We start from the raw sequence: 18,632 nt of genomic DNA, 5'->3' as shown, positions 1-18,632 counted from the left end.
ACCCGAAAATCCAGGACAAGGGGGTCACAGCTTAAGGATAAGGTGGAAATCCTTTAAAACTGAGATGAGAAGAACTTTTTTCACACAGAGAGTGGTGAATCTCTGGAACTCTCTGCACAGAGGGTAGTCGAGGCCAGTTCATTGGCTATATTTAAGAGGGAGTTAGATGTGGCCCTTGTGGCTAAAGGGATCAGGGGGTATGGAGAGAAGGCAGGTACGGGATACTGAGTTGGATGATCAGCCATGATCATATTGAATGGCGGTGCAGGCTCGAAGGGCCGAATGGCCTACTCCTGCACCTAATTTCTATGTTTCTAAACGTCACCTATTCCTTCGCTCCATGGATGTTGCTGCACCCGGCTGAGTTTCTCCAGCATTTTTGTCTACCTTCCATTTTTGCAGCATCTGCAGTTCCTTCTTAAACGCATCATCAGGAGTGGTTGCTGGGGAAATGGCAGCAATGGGGCCAGGTGAGGAGGGGGTTTTTTTTTTGCGATGGATTTTATTTCTTTGCGGAATCGCCTGCGTCCAGAAGAACACGACGGCGGAACGGTACTCACTCGCAAAGGATGACTCCGTCCTTCAGGCCTTTCTGAAAGTCGTTCCCGATCTGCTTCCCGGTGATCCCCTCAATCCAAACTCGGAGCTCGTCCTCCTTCTGGTGATCATATTTCTGAGCGATCTGCGGGAAAAGAGTTTGGGATCAGATTGCTGGCGTGTGCGGGGTGATAGAAACATAGATCCATTTTAAAATTCTTTTATTTGCTTTTAAATCCCTGAATGGTCTTGCCCAGCCCTACCTATCAGAGCTTCTACACCCTTATACACCCGCCCGCTCTCTCAGCTCAGATAATCAGCTGCTCCTGAGTGGGCCTAAAACTAAGCTGAAGCTCAGAGGGGACCGTGCCTTTGCTGTGTCGGCACCTAAATTATGGAACGATCTGCCTCTCCACATAAAACAGGCCTCTTCTCTGTCTGTTTTTAAATCACTTCTTAAAACCCATCTCTTCTCCGTGGCCTTTGATACCCAGTAAGATGTCGACTTTATTTATTTACTTGATTTAATTTCTTATTTTTTGATTGCTTTTATTCCGTGGCTATTATTTTTACTCATGTTTTATGTCTTTTAATTTATTGTTGTATTTCATATGTAATTTTTGCGCCTCATGTGAGCTGTTATGGTGTCTGTTTATGATGTCTTGTTTATTCTTCTGTACAGCACTTTGGTCAACATTGGCTGTTTTAAAGTGCTTAACAAATAAAGTTGGATTGGATAGACATAGAAAATATGTGCAGGAGTAGGCCATTCGGCCCTTCGAGCCTGCACCGCCATTCAATGTGATCACGTCTGATCATCCAACTCAGTATCCCGTACCTGCCTTCTCTCCATACCCCCTGATCCCTTTAGCCACAAGGGCCACATCTAAGTCCCTCTTAAATATAGCCAATGAACTGTGGCCTCAACTACCTTCTGTGGCAGAGAGTTCCAGAGATTCACCATTCTCTGTGAGAAAAATGTTTTTCTCATCTCGGTCCTAAAAGATTTCCCCCTTATCCTTAAACTGTGACCCCTTGTTCTGGACTTCCCCAACATCGGGAACAATCTTCCTGCAGCGAGCCTGTCCAACCCCTGAAGAATTTTGTAAGTTTCTATAAGATCCCCCCTCAATCTTCTAAATTCTAGCGAGTACAAGCCGAGTCTATCCAGTCTTTCTTCATTCTGTGTGCAGGGTGGGAGGGGAGCAGACAGGAAGAAAAGATGGCAGGAGCTTATGCCCTTCTGTATGAAGTGAGCACACACCGCCAAATCAATAATCCAATCAAGAGTTCAGCAAGGATTTCTATGTCGCCACAACACCAGTTTACCTGACTTTATCTTGCACTGAGCGTCATTCCCTTCATCCTGTATCTGTACGCTGTGATTGTAATCATGTACGTTTTTCCGCTGACTGGTTAGCACGCAACAAAAAAGCATTTCATTGTACCTCGGTGGGCGTGGCCATAATCTAAACCACGGAGCAGTGGTAGAGCAGCTGCCTTACAGCGCCCAGGTTCGATCCTGACCTCGTGTGCTGTCTGTGCGGAGTTTGCAAGTTCTACCTGTGACCCTGCGGGTTATCCCGTTTCCTCCGAAATTCCAAAGACGCACAATTTGCTAGGTGGATTAGCTTCTCTAAATTGCCCCTAATGTGTAGGATACTAGAGTGGGATAAGGTAGAACGAGTGTGTGTGGGTCAGCATGGACTCGGTGGGCCGAAGGGCCTGTGTCCATTGCTGCTTCTCTAAACAAAACATGGAAGGAGGCATCTATACTGATGGTAATCCACCAGCACAGTGAAGACGAATAAACCTCAGACGTTTATGAGATGTATATGCAGTGAATGAGCCGGTGGAACAGTATCAAGTTAACTTTGTGTCTGATACATCCGGATTATGACCAAATATTGTTTTTTTTAGTTTAGAGATACAGCGCGGAAACAGACCCGTCGGCCCGCCGAGTCCACGCCGACCAGCGATCCGCACACGTTAACTCTATCCGACACACACTAGGGACAATTTACATTTACACCAAGCCAAATAACCTACACACCTGTACGTCTTTAGAGTGTGGGAGGAAACAGAAGATCTCGGAGAAAACCCTCGCGGTCACGGGGAGAAGGTGCAAACCCCGTGGTCAGGATCGAACCTGGGTCTCCGGCGCTGCAAGCGCACCGTGCGGCAGCCACTCTACCGCTGTGCCACTGTGCCGCTAAAGGGCGCCTGCACGAGGCCACTTTAGTTCCTCCTCAAACGTCTTAATGCAAAGCAAAACCAATCATTGCAGAAATGTGAGTCATTCCACCAGACTTCCTTCAGCTTTCTTGACATTTCTGGGATGACTACCCAGTCTGCACGATGCTACAACCTCTGCTTTGCTGCAGATTCTTCTCTCCATCAAGGCCAGGCCACCAGCGCTGCACAACTCTGCACTAATGCAGAGTGGCAATGGCTGGAATTACTTCCCAGATTACAAACTGTCTCATTGTTCAGTTTCTATGAGCGCAATTTCTATCTGGCATATTGGCCGTTATGTTTGGAGCCATATTTAAGTAAAACATTTTTTAAAATATCTTTTTTGTGGAAGTGGTCAAAACAAAAATGTGGAACTCAGTACCTACACTGACTTCATTCACTGCCTGTTTATGTACTGTATAACTGTATAACTGTAACCACATGGCTTGGATTTTGCAGAATCACATTTGTAGTCAGTTGGGAGAAAGATTAGGTGACGGTTCAGAGTGAACAAGGGTCTCGCCCCAAAACGTCGCCCATTCCTTTTCCCCCCAGAGAAGCTGCCTGACCCGCCTGAGTTACTCCAGCACTTTGTGTCTTTCTTCGGTGTAAACCAGCGTCTGCAGTTCCTTTCTACACATGCAAAGAAAGATACGTTTATTTCCACGTTTCCGTGATGACAGAGAAAGAAGGAACATAGATACATAGACAACAGGTGCAGGAGTAGAGGCCATTCGGCCCTTCGAGCCTGCACCGCCATTCAATATGATCATGGCTGATCATCCAACTCAGTATCCCGTACCTGCCTTCTCTCCATACCCCCTGATCCCTTTAGCCACAAGGGCCACATCTAACTCCCTCTTAAATATAGCCAACGAACTGTGGCCTCAACCACCCTCTGTGGCAGAGAGTTCCACAGATTCACCACTCTCTGTGTGAAAAATGTTTTTCTCATCTCGGTCTTAAAGGATTTCCCCCTTATCCTTAAACTGTGACCCCTTGTCCTGGACTTCCCCAACATCGGGAACAATCTTCCTGCATCTAGCCTGTCCAACCCCTTAAGAATTTTGTAAGTTTCCATAAGATCTCCCCTCAATCTCCTAAATTCTAGCGAGTACAAGCCAAATACTGTTACTGAATAATGAAAGGCCAGGATAGAGTGGACGCGGAGAGGAAGTGTCCACCAGCCTAGAACCCAGAGGGCACAACCTTAGAATAAAATGGTGCACCTTCAGAAAGGATTGACACAAAATGCTGGAGGGCTCGGCGGGATAGGCAGCATCTCTGGATAAAAGCAATGGGTGACGTTTTTCGGGTTGGGTCTGAAGAAGGGTCTCGACCTGAAACGTCGCCCATTCCTTCCATCCAGAGATGCTGCCTGTCCAGCCGAGTTACTCCAGCATTTTGTGTCTGTATCTTCGATGTGAACCAGCATCTGCGGTTCCTTCCTATACCTTCAGAAAGGTGATGGGGAGGAATTACTTTAGTCGGGGGTGGTGAATCTGTGGATCTGTGGAGGCCAAGTCATGGGGTCATTTTTAAAGTGGAGATGGTCAACGTGTTGATTAGCCAGGGTGTGAAGGGGATATGGGGAGAAGGCAGGAGAGTAGGGTTAAGGAGCAGCATTGTTGGCGTGCGTTCACCACCCAGGCTGCGGAACTCAGCGTGATGGTTTACTACCACTTTTGCAGGAGCACCACCTCCAGGTCCCTCAGATCGGCCGACTTGGGCTTACTGAACATCCAGTAACCGTCTAGTAACTGAGCTTACGTCTAGGCATAAGCTCAGGGGCGACCGTGCCTTTGCGGTTGCAGCTCCGAGACCAGTGGTTGCCAACCTTTTTTTGGCCATGCCCCACCTAATCATCTCTAAACTCCTGATGTCCCCCCCCCCCCCCCATGTGGTGATATATAATTCTTATCATTTCAATACCTTGGTTTAAACAAGCTTCAAAAGAACATGGTTCAATAAATAAGGTTCTCCCATGACCTCGCGCGCTTCGTGCGACGTGCATGAAGAGCGATGGCGCGGTGATTATGTAATAACTACACAATAAAGACCTTTTTTACCCCAAAAAAATTATTTACTCAAAATAACATCTGAAACATAAACTACATATGTTTACCTGATGGAAAATCCAAAAAAAATAAAAATCGAAAATTTGGACCCAGACCTCCTCAGTTGCATTCAATTGCCCCCCTTAAAAATCAAATTGCCCCCCTGTGGGGCGTACACCCCATGTTGGGAACCACTGTCCTAGACTGTGGAACAGCATCCCCTCTTCCCATCAGAACTGCCCCCTCCATCGACTCCTTTAAGTCGAGACTTAAAACTCATCTCTACTCCCAAGCCTTTTTTGACGTCCTCTGAGCGAGGGCTATATGTATGTATGTATGTAGTTTGTTTGTTATACTGGTTTTACACTAATGCAAAGCACTTTAGCCAACAAGAGTTGGTTTTTAAATGTGCTATATAAATAAAAGTGACTTGACTTGACAATGAAGGATAGCCAACAGGTTCTTTACCGACTAGCGACGCCCCTTGCCCAAGAATTAATTTAAAGAGATTCTGGAGTTTGAGCATGTGTAGTATTGATCAGACAATATAAATAACATAGATAAACGTACAACGCTAGAGTAACTCAGCGTGTCTGGCAATATCTCTGGAGATTCGGGTTGGGAGACTGAAGAAGGGTCTTGACCTGAAACGTCACTTGTCCATTAACTCCAGAGATATTGCTTGATCCACTGAGTTGCATCATTTTCTCCAGAGATGCTGCTTGACCCTCTGAGTTACTCCAGCATTTTGTGTCTATCTTCAGTGTAAACCAGCGCCTGCATTTCCTTCCTACACAGACAAGACCGAGACACTGACCACCTGAAAACCACCTTTCCACTGGGGGAAGCCATCGATTTCAGAACAAAACAGTTAATATTTGTGTGTGTGCGAATATTTTCAATGTTCAATGGTATAATAGAATCTTGGGCAGACGCCACCTGCGGGTACCTTACTGGAGAAAGATAAAACTCACACCAGTCACAGAAGTGTGGAGAAGAAGAGGGGCTGGAAGAAAGGAGACTGAGAAAGAGAGTACGAGTGAGGGGTGTCTTGCATTAAAGCTCAACACTCTGCAGCCAAAACCCTTCGGCCCACCGGGTCCGTGCCGACCAGCGATCCCCGCATATTAACACTTATCCTACACCCACCAGGGACAATTTTGACATTTACACCGAGCCAATTAACCTACAAACCTGTACACCTTTGGAGTGTGGGAAGAAAACGGAGATCCCGGAGAAAACCCACGCAGGTCACGGGGAGAACGTACAAACTCCGTACAGACGGCACGCGCAGTCGGGATCGAACCCGGGTCTCCGGCGCTGCATTCGCTGTAAGGCAGCGACTCTACCGCTGTACGCGCCACCGTGACTGCCCTAATTTTCATTTTATTTTCACATAGTGTTTTATTAGTAATTGTCTGCTGTAAATCGTGCCTTAAACCAAGTGCGAGCCAAGCACCAAGTCAAACGCCCTGTATGTATACCATACTTGGCCATTCAAATTTTATTCGGAGTCTGATTCTGACTAGGACCCTGAAGGATGTCTCCCTCCCTTTGTGGGAAGAATCCAGAAGGACAATCCAGCCACTGTTAGGGACAAACCAGCATCTGCAGTTCATTTTTTATTGCGTTAAAATAAATAACATGTTCTGTGTGTGTGTGGAGGATGTGAAAATCCGATGCGATTCTCTGGTTGATTTGTTCTTTCTATTGGAGATACGGAGGTCAGGGTGAATAGAGGCCGGGGTCGGGGGGCCACATGAAGAATTGCTTGGGTTTTTTTGTTGTTGCCCGAGCCCTGGGGATCTATGACTCATGCCTCAAGCACGAAGAGGAAATCTCGGACGGGGGACAAGTTAAAGGAGTTGAGTGGCCGCTTTGCTGATTCCATCTGCTGCGTTCTGGAGAAATTCAGACAAGTTGCAAAGAGCACTCGGCAGCTGCTGAAAGCTTGTGCTTGCGAGAGGCGAAGAAGAAGATTTCCCTCCCCCCCCCCCCCCCCCCCCCCCCCCCCACCCAGAGGGGAATGAAAGCGCAGAGAGAACTGATCCACACACGTGGGCAAAATGGGAATTTCACCACCCATTACCAAATCTCTCGTGGCCACTGGGGAACCTCCACGGTCAAGGGAGAGGAGATGTGTACATCCGTTGTGGCACCACAAATTATTAAAAGGCTCAATTGAACCTGGGTGTCGGGGCTGGAGATTGCAACCATCACGTGGCCCGCCCTGTTTCGACAAATGCAATCAACCCCGGCACAGTCGATCAAATAGAACAAGTTGTCCGACAACTTTAGGCTGTGCACACCATACGCAAGAAGAAGGAGAGAAGAACCTGAGTATTAGTTCAGGATATTAATGTCACTGGGAGAGAGGTGTGTGCCATCATTCAATGAGCTGGTTTATATAATAGGCATGAGGGAAGTGATTGAGATTCCTTCATCTGGACCTTGTGCTGTTATTCAGCAAAAAAAAATAAATCTCTTTAGAAATCCAGCCCCACGAATCAGCTCGGTTGCAATCTGATGAAGAAGGGTCTCGACCCGAAACATCACCTGTTCCTTTTCTCCAGAGACGATGCCCGACTCCAGCTTTTTGAGTCTAAAATACTGCAGTTGCTGGAAATCTTAAATAAAGCAGAAATTGCTACAATAACTTAGCAGGTCCCTCTCTCTGTGTCCCTCCCCCTTCCTCGATCTCCCAGCGAACAATGATCCGTTCTACATTTTCCTTCAACCTCATCTCTTTTGTTGTCTCCTTTTCCACACTTTAACCTTCCTTATCTCGGTTTCTTCCTCTTCCCTGACTCTCAGTCTGAAGAAGGGGCGGGAGATTGCAACCTTCACGTGGTCCGCCCTGTTTCGACGAATGCAATCAACCCGGCGTGCACAATCAAATAGAACAAGTTGTCCCACAACTTTAGGCTGTGCCCGCCACAGGCAAGAAGAAGAAGAAGTCTGGAGAAGGGTCTCGACCCAAAACGTCACCCATTCCTTCTATCCAGAGGTTCTTGCTGCCTGTTTCAGGTTGAAGATCCTTCATTGAGGTGGTGGGATGACACGGCCTCACAGCAACAAGGACCCTTCTCCAGACCTGTTTGTTTGCCTGCTCTTTAACGTGGAGTCAGTCACACTCTGCCTCGAGTCCCTGCTTCCGTTCTCTCGGCTGAATCTCCTTCTTGTTACAACTTTCTATCCTTTTGCAGCCTTGGCTCCTCGCTAAACGCCCCGTCACATTGACTCAACTCACTGATCTCTGAGGCCACCTTTCCCCATCGCAAACCATAACATCTTTGTGGTGTTTAGTCCTTGCTTGGTCATTTCCCAATTGCAACCTCACAGCTCCCTATAATGGCGGCCACGGTGGTGCAGCGGTAGAGTTGCTTGCAGCGCTGGAGACCCGGGTTCGATCCCGATCATGGGTGCTGTCTGTACAGAGTTTGTAAGGGCAAGATTGTTAAGGGCTTAGACACACTAGAGGGAGGAAACATGTTCCCGATGTTTGGGGGAGTCCAGAACCAGGGGCCACAGTTAGGAATAAGGAGTAAGCCATTTAGAACGGAGATGAGGAAACACTTTTTCTCACAGAGAGTGGCGAGTCTGTGGAATTCTCTGCCTCTAGTGTGTCAGTGGGCGGTGGAGGCTGGTTCTCTGGATGCTTTCAAGAGAGAGCTAGATAGGGCTCTTAAAAATAGCGGAGTCAGGGGATATGGGGAGAAGGCAGGAACGGGGTACTGAATGGGGATGATCAGCCATGATCACATTGAATGGCGGAGCTGGCTCGAAGGGCCGAATGGCCTCTACTCCTGCACCTATTGTCTATTGTCTGTTCTCGTGACCTGCGTGGGCTTTCTCCTAGATCTTCAGTTTCCTCCCACACCCCAAAGACGTACAGGTTTGTAGGTTAATTGGCTTGGTCTGCATACTTGATGCAAGTGTAAATTATCCCTAGTGCATGTAGGATAGTATTGAGGTGCGGGGATCGCTGGCTGGTGCGGGCTCAGTGGGCCGAAGGGCCTGTGTCCTGCGCTGTATCTCTAAACTAAACCAAAGATGTAACCCGGCATTTGCTCAGCGTGAAATGGCTGACAAAATCCCATCGTCTGCATTTTTAATGAGTTTCATTTCTTCATTTCCGCAGGAGATTTGTTCTGCTAGGAGCCAATAAGGACCAGGTGGAGCTAGTGGCTACGTTGTATGCCACGGGAAATTCCTGCCCAGGCAAGCAGAACCGTTTCGGAAACAACAAAATGATTTTGTCTCAAGACGTTGCGTAACGAACTCAGCTCTTCTGAAATGTTGTCGCCAATGTGGGAAACGCAGACACAAGGAACTGCAGGAACTTGTTTACCAAAAAAAAAGACACAAAGTGCTGGAGTAACCATAAGGCTGTAAGTGATAGGGAGCAGAAATAGGCCGTTCGTCCTATCAGGTCTACTCTGCCATTCAATCATGGCTGATCTATCTATCTTTCCCTATTCAACTCCATTCTCCTGCCTTCTCCCCATAACCACTGACACCTGCACTAATCAGGGATCTATCTATTTGTTTAAGAAGGAACTGCAGATGCTGGAAAATCGAAGGTAGACAAAAGTGCTGGAGGAACTCAGCGGGTGCAGCAGCATCTATGGAGCGACGGAAATAGGCAACGTTTCGGGGGAAAACCCTTTGGGTTTCGCCCCGAAACGTTGCCTATTTCCTTCTTGTTTCAACCCGAAACATTGCCTATTTCCTTTGGGTTTTGGCCCGAAACGTTGCCTATTTCCTTCTTGTTTCGACTCGAAACGTTGCCTATTTCCTTTGGGTTTTCGGCCCAAAATGTTGCCCATTTCCTTCGCTCCATAGATGCTGCTGCACCCGCTGAGTTCCTCCAGCACTTTTGTCTACCAAGGATCTATCTATCTCTGCCTTAAAAATATCCATTGACTTGGCCTCCACAGCCTTATAACCATATAACCATATAACAATTACAGCACGGAAACAGGCCATCTCGGCCCTACAAGTCCGTGCCGAACAAATTTTTTTCCCCTTAGTCCCACCTGCCTGCACTCATACCATAACCCTCCATTCCCTTCTCATCCATATGCCTATCCAATTTATTTTTAAATGATACCAATGAACCTGCCTCCACCACTTCCACTGGGAGCTCATTCCACACCGCTACCACTCTCTGCGTAAAGAAGTTCCCCCTCATATTACCCCTAAACTTCTGTCCCTTAATTCTGAAGTCATGTCCTCTTGTTTGAATCTTCCCTATTCTCAAAGGGAAAAGCTTGTCCATAGGTGAATTACCTATGTGGTAATTACCTATGTGAATTACCTTCTGTGGTATAGGTAATTCAGTGGGTCAGGCAGAATCTCTGGAGACGGGTGTCGTTCCGGGCTGGGACGCCTTCCTCAGTAGGAGATGCATTGGTCAACAGATGCACGGGAGTTTCACAAAGCCACCAAGAAATAATCATTAATCACGAGGCAGGTTTGTTTCACAACGCTGACTGAGGGATAAATGGTGAGCCTGTGTCATGCAGTGCTCAACTGAAACGTCAACAGCTTCCCTTTCCATGGCCTGCACAGTCTTTCCAGCAGTTTCGATTTTTGGTTCAGAAATCCCCCCCCCACCCCCACTAAAGTTTTCTAAAGTTTCCGTAATTTGTGGGCAATTCCAACAGAAATTTATGCAGCGAGAAATCAGAAGCTAAACATGTTTTTTCTTTCATTCTCTGCCTTTGCAGTAAAAATTAAGACAGACGCAAAATACTGGCCCTGTCCCACTTGCGCGACTTTTTCGGCAACTGCCGCAACCGTCACAGGTCGTTGCAGGTTGCCGGAAATTGTCAACATGTCGAAAATCCAGCGGCGACCAGAACAAGGTACTTGCGGTGCTGGCTCGAAGGGCCGAATGGCCTACTCCTGCACCGATTGCCTATTGTGTAAGGTACGGCTCTTTGGGCGACTATTCACGGCCGCACAGGCTGCACGCCCGCGACGTGTCGCCTGTACGGTCGTGAAACGTCTCCTCAGGCGCCCAAAGAGTCGTCGCGTCTTTCTGGTCGCCGCTGAATTTTCAACAAGTTGACAATTTTCGCCGACCTGCGACGGCCCGTGACGGGTGCCGGCAGTCGGCGGAAAAGTCGCGTAAGTGGGACAGGCCCGTAACTCAGCGGGACAGGCAGCATCTCGGGAGAGAAGGAACGGGTGACGTTTCGGGTCGAGACCTCAGTCTGAAGAAGGGTTTTCGACTCGAAACGTCACCCATTCCTTCTCTCCAGAGATGCTTCCTGAGATACTCCTGAGAGCATTTTGGGTCGATCTTTGATGTAAACCAGTGTCTGCAGGCCCTTCCCACACAATAAAAATGCTTCATGTCCCTCCATTTCTCCCCCCTGCGCACTCCTGAAGGGGTGGGCTCTTGTTGGGTTTCAGATTCCATCGGCATGGATTGTCCTCTGCTCCAATGTCACCCCAATGCGGGCAGCAATGCAGAGGGGGAAGGGCTACAAGACACGGAACGCTGCGTTCAGCTGCACCTTGAAGGCAGGTTTGTGCAGAACAACATCGTTGACATCCAGTCCGATGGTTTTGCACAGAGTGTACTCGTTATTCTGCAGGGGTAGGCACTCCCCGAGCAGGTGACGTGGCTCATCACCACAGGCTCAAACAAGCAGCCAGACCTCATCAGGCTGGTGTTGTGTGGGAAAGAACTGCAGATGCATAGAATATTCTTTATTCTTACAATAAAGGAGAGGTCATTTAAGACCGAGGTGAGAAAAAAAAAAAAACTTTTTCACCCAGAGAGTTGTGAATTTATGGAATTCCCTGCCACAGAGGCCAGTGGAGGCCCAGTCACTGGATGGATTTAAGAGAGAGTTAGATAGAGCTCTAAGGGCTAGTGGAATCAAGGGATATGGGGAGAAGGCAGGCACGGGTTATTGATAGGGGATGATCAGCCGTGATCACAATGAATGGCGGTGCAGGCTCGAAGGGCCGAATGGCCTCCTCCTGCACCTATTTTCTATGTCTATAGATATAGCGAAGATAGACACAAAAAACTGGAGTAACTCAGCGGTGAAGGCAGCATCTCTGGAGAAAAGGAACGGGTGACGTTTCGGGCCGAGACCCTTCCTCAGACCCTGAACATCACCTATTCCTTTTCTCTAGACCAGCTGAATGACTCCAGCTTTTTTTGTGTCTGTCTTCTGGCTAGTGTTGTGACAGGCTCTCTCTGTCACACCCTGTGTTCCCAACCTTAGTAATCAAAGGGAACTGTGGATGCTGGTTTATACCAACAAACTGGAGGAACTCAGCGGGTCAGGCAGCATCTCTGGAGAACCTGGATAGATGGCGTTTTGGATCGGGACCCTTCTTCAGACTGATTGTAGGTGGGAGGGAATCTGGAAGCAAGGAAAGACCGGGACAAATCCGGGCCGGCCCATCAACTTCAGTCTCATTCCCACTCTAACCATGATGCCCGTCTCTACCGATACTGAGGAACTTCTTTAGTCAGAGGGTGATGAATCTATGGAACTCATTGCCACAGAGGGCTGTGGAGTCCAAGTCTCAGTAGATATTTTTAAGGCAGAGATAGACAAATTCTTGATTAGAACGGGTGTCAGGGGCTATGGGGAGAAGGCAGGAAAATGGGATTAGGAGGCAGAGATCAGCCATGATTGAATGGCGGAGTAGACCCGATGGGCCGAATGGCCTAATTCTACTACTATAACTTGTTCGCTTTTATTCGACACAAATTCTAGACTCTCCTGTCCTTCGAAAGACTTAAGTCCATGGGATTCGAATGGAAAAAACATCTCCGTTATTTAGCTGTTTAAGAAGGAACTGCAGATGCTGGAGAAATCGAAGGTAGACAAAAATGCTGGAGAAACTCAGCGGGTGAGGCAGCATCTATGGAGCGAAGGAATAGGTGACGTTTCGGGTCGAGACGACCCGAAACGTCACCTATTTCCTTCGCTCCATAGATTCTGCCTCACCCGCTGAGTTTCTCCAGCATTTTTGTCTACCTTCGACTTTTTTAGCTGGGTCATTCAGCTCACATTTCCTCCCCAACCTCAAAACCGACCAGAGCTCTTGTCACTGCTGGGACCTTCGTGTTATTTCCTGCACTTACAAAATTGTACCAAGACGTGTTGCATCAAGTTGCGAAAGGGGAAGTTGGGCAAACATATTAATTTCAGAATCACATCCTCACCAAAGTCAATAACAAATGATACACGCCCACAAAGAGGAAGAAACTAAATAATTGATCATCTCCAGAGAGAGTTTTGAGAAGAAAATAAGTCTCCTTATTGTCTTATAGGGGGATCTTACAGAAACTTACAAAATTCTTAAGGGGTTGGACAGGCTAGATGCAGGAAGATTGTTCCCGATGTTGGGGAAGTCCAGAACAAGGGGTCACAGTTTAAGGATTAGGGGGGAAATCTTTTAGGACCGAGATGAGGAAAAAAAATTTCACACAGAGAGTGGTGAATCTCTGGAATTCTCTGCCACAGAAGGTAGTTGAGGCCACAGTTCATTGGCTATATTTAAGAGGGAGTTAGATGTGGCCCTTGTGGCTGAAGGGATCAGGGGGTATGGAGAGAAGGCAGGTACAGGATACTGAGTTGGATGATCAGCCATGATCATAGTGAATGGCGGTGCAGGCTCGAAGGGCCGAATGGCCTACTCCTGCACCTATTTTCTATGTTTCAATGTTTCTCTGTTTCTAAGTCATAATCAAGTCTTGTAGCACAATTTATTTTTTAGACTTTATTTGAGAGCTTGATCTAGAGGTTACAGTGCGTACAAAAAAATACTTCACCTGGATCTTGATCTTGATCTTGTTACCATCCAGGTGAAGTATTTTTTGTACGCACTGTAACCTCTAGATCAAGCTCTCAAATAAAGTCTAAAAAATAAATTGTGCTACATCAGGAAAATCTAAAGAAACGGAGACTCTTCTCCAGAACAGACAAGGCTGAGATGTGAAGTGCGGGAAGGAACTGTGGATGCTGGTTGAAACTGAAGATAGACACAGAAAGCTGGGGTAACTCAGCGGGTCAGGCAGCATCTCTGGAGAGAAGTGATAGGTGATGTTTCGGACTTCTTCTGAAGAAGGGTTTACCCGAAAAACACAGAGATGCTGCCAACCCGCTGAGGGTAAGTTAGGCAGAGGGGTCAGGCGGTGGCCCGAATGTGGCGCAGGCTGGTGAAACTGAAGATGCTCCGACAAGGCTGAGAAGTGAAGTGGGGGAAGGAACTGTGGATGCTGGGTGAAACTGAAGATAGACACAGAAAGCTGGGGTAACTCAGCGGGTCAGGCAGCATCTCTGGAGAGAAATGATAGGTGATGTTTCGGACTTCTTCTGAAGAAGGGTCTCGACCCGAAAAACGTCACCTGTTCCTTTTCTCCAGAGATGCTGCCAGACCCGCTGAGTTACTCTAGCTATGCGCGTCTATCTTAGGCTGAGGGGTGAGCTGATCATTGGTGGATAAGGCAGAAGGGCACCCTTGCCAGGGTTAGTGGCCAGGGGATTGACAGAGAATGCTGGGGCAACTCGGTGGGCCAGGCAGCATCTCTGGAGAAGATGGCCAACGGATATTGATGGGCTTGGAACTTTACTCCACTCTTGCATTTACAGGTCAATACAACAAAAGTAAACATAGCCTGGTCTACATTAAACCTACCCTAGACATTGCATCCAAGTCAGTCATCTAATTCCCTTGGAAACTAAGTCTGGGGAAGGAAAGTCCTTCCAAGGAATTGTTTGCAGCAAGAACCGTGTCTGAAGCAGGACAAGCTCCAGCCTAGCACAGTTTTCAATAGACAATAGGTGCAGGAGTAGGCCATTCGGCCCTTCGAGCCAGCACCGCCATTCAATGCGATCGATCATGGATGATCATCCACAATCATCCCTGCTCATCCCTGCTCCAATTCTTTGCCCCTCTTCCCAAATCAACCACATCTTACTGTGCGGGAAGCAACTGCAGATGCTGGTTTATATTGAAGATAGACACAAAATGCTGGAGTAACTCAGCGGGACCGGCAGCATCTACTTGGCTAATAAAGATGTTTCGGGTCGAGATTCTTCTTCAGTTTGAAGAAGGGTCTCGACCCGAAACGTCACCCATCGCCTCTCTCCAGAGATGGTGCCGGTCCCGCTGAGTTACTCCTGCATTTAGTGTCTCTCTCCAATCGTCTTGGCCCCGCTCTGGGAGTAGGAGTGGGGGAGGATTCGGATCCGCAACGGCCGTGAGCCCCAGGCAGAGCTCGGCGATCGTTTCCCTGCTTCTGCTGCCGTTGGAGGCGAGACGTTTCGCCGCGCCAGTGTGTCCCACTTGGACTTCAGTTACGCGACAGGCTGGTGGTGCGCGAAGATTTCGTACAGAACAAAATCCTGGCGCGCTGCTCTATACTGCGCGCAACTCCACGCTCCTCCACGCCACTCCATGCGCCCGCCCCGCGCTACCCACACGCTACCAGATCGCGCAAATAACGGCCAAGTGGAACAGGCCCTTCACTCTCAGTTTTAAGAAGATTTTCTTGACGTACATCTTCCTAAACTGAGAGTAAAGACACTGTGTGGACCCAGACCCTTATGACTCGCCCTTCAGCCCTGGCCTGGCCAACAACCCAACAAAGGTCCCCCCCCACTGCCTGGTGCCGAGCCTCATCCCTCCCCACCCCCAACCCCGCCCTTGAAGCTCCTCCTCCCACCCCGCGGCTCACACCAAAGATCTTTGGCTCACACTGTTTGCACGGTAGACACATCCTGTCACCTGATATCAGCTCAATGACTCACCACTACAGGGCCTGCCTGTCCCCATGGTAAGTTTGAAGAGAAGAATAGCAAAAGGATTTGAGTAAAGGAGCAGGGAGGTTCTACTGCAGTTGTACAGGGTCTTGGTGAGACCACACCTGGAGTTTTGCGTACAGTTTTGGTCTCCTAATCTGAGGAAGGACATTCTTGCCATAGAGGGAGTGCAGAGAAGGTTCACCAGACTGATTCCTGGGATGTCAGGACTTTCATATGAAGAAAGACTGGATAGACTCGGCTTGTACTCACTAGAATTTAGGAGATTGAGAGGGGATCTTATAGAAACTTACAAAATTCTTAAGGGGTTGGACAGGCTAGATGCAGGAAGATTGCTCCCGATGTTGGGGAAGTCCAGGACAAGGGGTCACAGCTTAAGGATAAGGGGGAAATCCTTTAAAACCGAGATGAGAAGAACTTTTTTCACACAGAGAGTGGTGAATCTCTGGAACTCTCTGCCACAGAGGGTAGTTGAGGCCACAGTTCATTGGCTATATTTAAGAGGGAGTTAGATGTGGCCCTTGTGGCTAAAGGGATCAGGGGGTATGGAGAGAAGGCAGGTACGGGATACTGAGTTGGATGATCAACCACGATCATATTGAATGGCAGTGCAGGCTCGATGGGCCGAATGGCCTACTCCTGCACCTAATTTCTATGTTTCTATGTTTCTAAGAATGGTTCATTCGTGTGAGAGGAAGAACTAAGTTTCAGGTGGTGACCGAGTACTTCCCAGACAGTTGGAGAAGTCCCAGGCAAATGTTGGCAGGAGATTCAGACAAAACTCACTGCACATCCAATATATTTTATAACAGAAGCCATGTCAGGGAGAAATAAGAAAGAGAATTTTTTTTTTTTCCCAAGAACCAAGTTGTTTAATTTTTTTTTAATATTAGAAGCAGTGTACAAAAAATGGAAACGGCATCTGACCTAATACAGTTATTGCTGTATTTAATTTTAATTTTTAGCTGAAGATGAGAGAAAAGAAGAGAGAGAAAAAGCAAGAGAGAGAGAAAAAGTGGAATGTGCAAGATTAGAACTCCTAGGCTACCATGTTTTTAAGCAGGAACTGCGGATGCTGGAAAAAATCGAAGGTAGACAAAAATGCTGGAGAAACTCAGCGGGTGCAGCAGCATCTATGGAGCGAAGGAAATAGGCAACGTTTCGGCCCGAAACCCTTTGGGTTTCGACCCGAAACGTTGCCTATTTCCTTTGGGTTTCGGCCCGAAACGTTGCCTATTTCCTTTGGGTTTCGGCCCGAAACGTTGCCTATTTCCTTTGGGTTTCGGCCCGAAACGTTGCCTATTTCCTTTGGGTTTCGGCCCGAAACGTTGCCTATCTCCTTTGCTCCATAGATGCTGCTGCACCCGCTGAATTTCTCCAGCATTTTTGTGTACCCTAGACTACCAAATTGGTGTAGCACAAGAAGTTGCTGCCACTTGTGCGAGTTATGAAACACTGTCTGTCATTTTGAGCTCTGCAAGAATATAGAAACATAGAAACATAGAAACATAGAAATTAGGTGCAGCAGTAGGCCATTCAGCCCTTCGAGCCTGCACCGCCATTCAATATGATCATGGCTGATCAGCCAACTCAGTATCCCGTACCTGCCTTCTCTCCATACCCCCTGATCCCCTTAGCCAGAAGGGCCACATCTAACTCCCTCTTAAATATAGCCAATGACCTGGCCTCGACTACCCTCTGTGGCAGAGAGTTCCAGAGATTCACCACTTTCTGTGAAAAAATATAGATGTGTTTCTGTGTATTTTAGCTCTATCACGCCACACAATTGGACACCTACATGGATAGGAGCAACCCAGCGGTATGGATATTGATGTCTCTAATAAGTAGCCCCTCTCTCTCCTTCCCTCCCTCACTCAAGTGGTTGTACTAGGTTGATAGTCATCGTGTTGAGTCTCATTGTCTGCAACAAGTTTTCACCTCGCCCACAGCCAACAATGGCCTGGTTCCTTTATAATCATTACTTTTTTGCATATCTTTTCATTCATTTGTTCTGTATCTGCCTTATATCCCCGTCCCTATCTCTCATTATCTCTTTACCCCGCATCTCAGTCTGAGGGAGGGTCTCAACCTGAAACATGGCCTGTTCCCTCTCTCCAGAGATGCTGCCTGACCTGCTGAGTTACTCCAGCTTTTTGTGTCTATATCGCGGATAGGAAAAGGTTTGTAGGAAAAATGGGCCAGTAGGAACGGCGGCACAGCGGTAGAGTTACTGCCTCACAGCGCCAGAGACCCGGGTTCGATCCTGACCACGTGTGCTGCCTGTACTGAGCTTGTACGTTCTCCTCGTGGCCGCGTGGGGTTTCCCACGGCACGAGTTCATTCCAACAGCTCTCCCCGAGTTTGGCCCCGATTCGAACTCGGAGATTTACGGTAATGGCCACTCGTCGGTACTCGGGGCCCTCGTGGACATTTTTCCATCATGTTGAAAAATCTTCACCAGTCTTCCCGAGCTTACCTGCCATTAGCGAGTCTTCCCGAGTACCTGCCGTTAGCGCTAAGAGACGTCCCCGAGCTCCGACGTACCCGCTACGTTCATTCTGCCCGGTGCCTAAGGTCAGCGGATCAGCTGCTCCTTGAGGTACCAAGGTCTAAGCGGAAGCTCAGAGGGGATAGAGCCTTTTCTGTTGCTGCCCCGGCACTCTGGAACACCTTGCCGCTGCAGATCAGCCAGGCCCCTTCACTGTCCATCTTTAAATCCTCCCTAAAAACTCACTTTTATTCACTGGCTTTCGACACTGGCTGAGACTTTGTTCCTGTTTTAGTGCTTTTAATGTCTATTAATTTTTACTGTTTTTATAGTCCTGTCGTCTTAATGGTTTTAGTAGTTTGTAATAACTTTTTGTTGACTTCCCATGTACAGCACTTTGTGGTAACTGATGTTGTCTAAAAGCGCTTTATAAATAAAGTTATTATTATTATTATTATTATTATTATTATTCTCCGTGCTTACCATGAGTTTGATTTTTTTTAAAACAAA

At 47.8% G+C, this 18,632-nt stretch overlaps 1 protein-coding gene across 1 annotated transcript in view; it reads right to left on the bottom strand.

Annotated features, from left to right (window-relative positions):
- LOC129711061 (calponin-2-like) overlaps nucleotides 1–18,632 on the bottom strand; it is a 34,011-nt gene that overhangs the window by 12,450 nt on the left and 2,929 nt on the right. Inside the window, exon 2 of the mRNA XM_055658423.1 lies at nucleotides 561–682. Within this exon, the coding sequence (XP_055514398.1) occupies nucleotides 561–682 (122 nt within the window). The remainder of the gene's footprint in view (nucleotides 1–560; nucleotides 683–18,632) is intronic.

This window comes from Leucoraja erinacea, chromosome 29 (genome assembly GCF_028641065.1).
Source record: "Leucoraja erinacea ecotype New England chromosome 29, Leri_hhj_1, whole genome shotgun sequence".
Lineage (NCBI taxonomy): Eukaryota > Metazoa > Chordata > Chondrichthyes > Rajiformes > Rajidae > Leucoraja > Leucoraja erinaceus.
The sequence above is the reverse complement of the archived record's forward strand: the minus strand, read 5'-3'. Positions and strand labels throughout refer to the sequence as shown.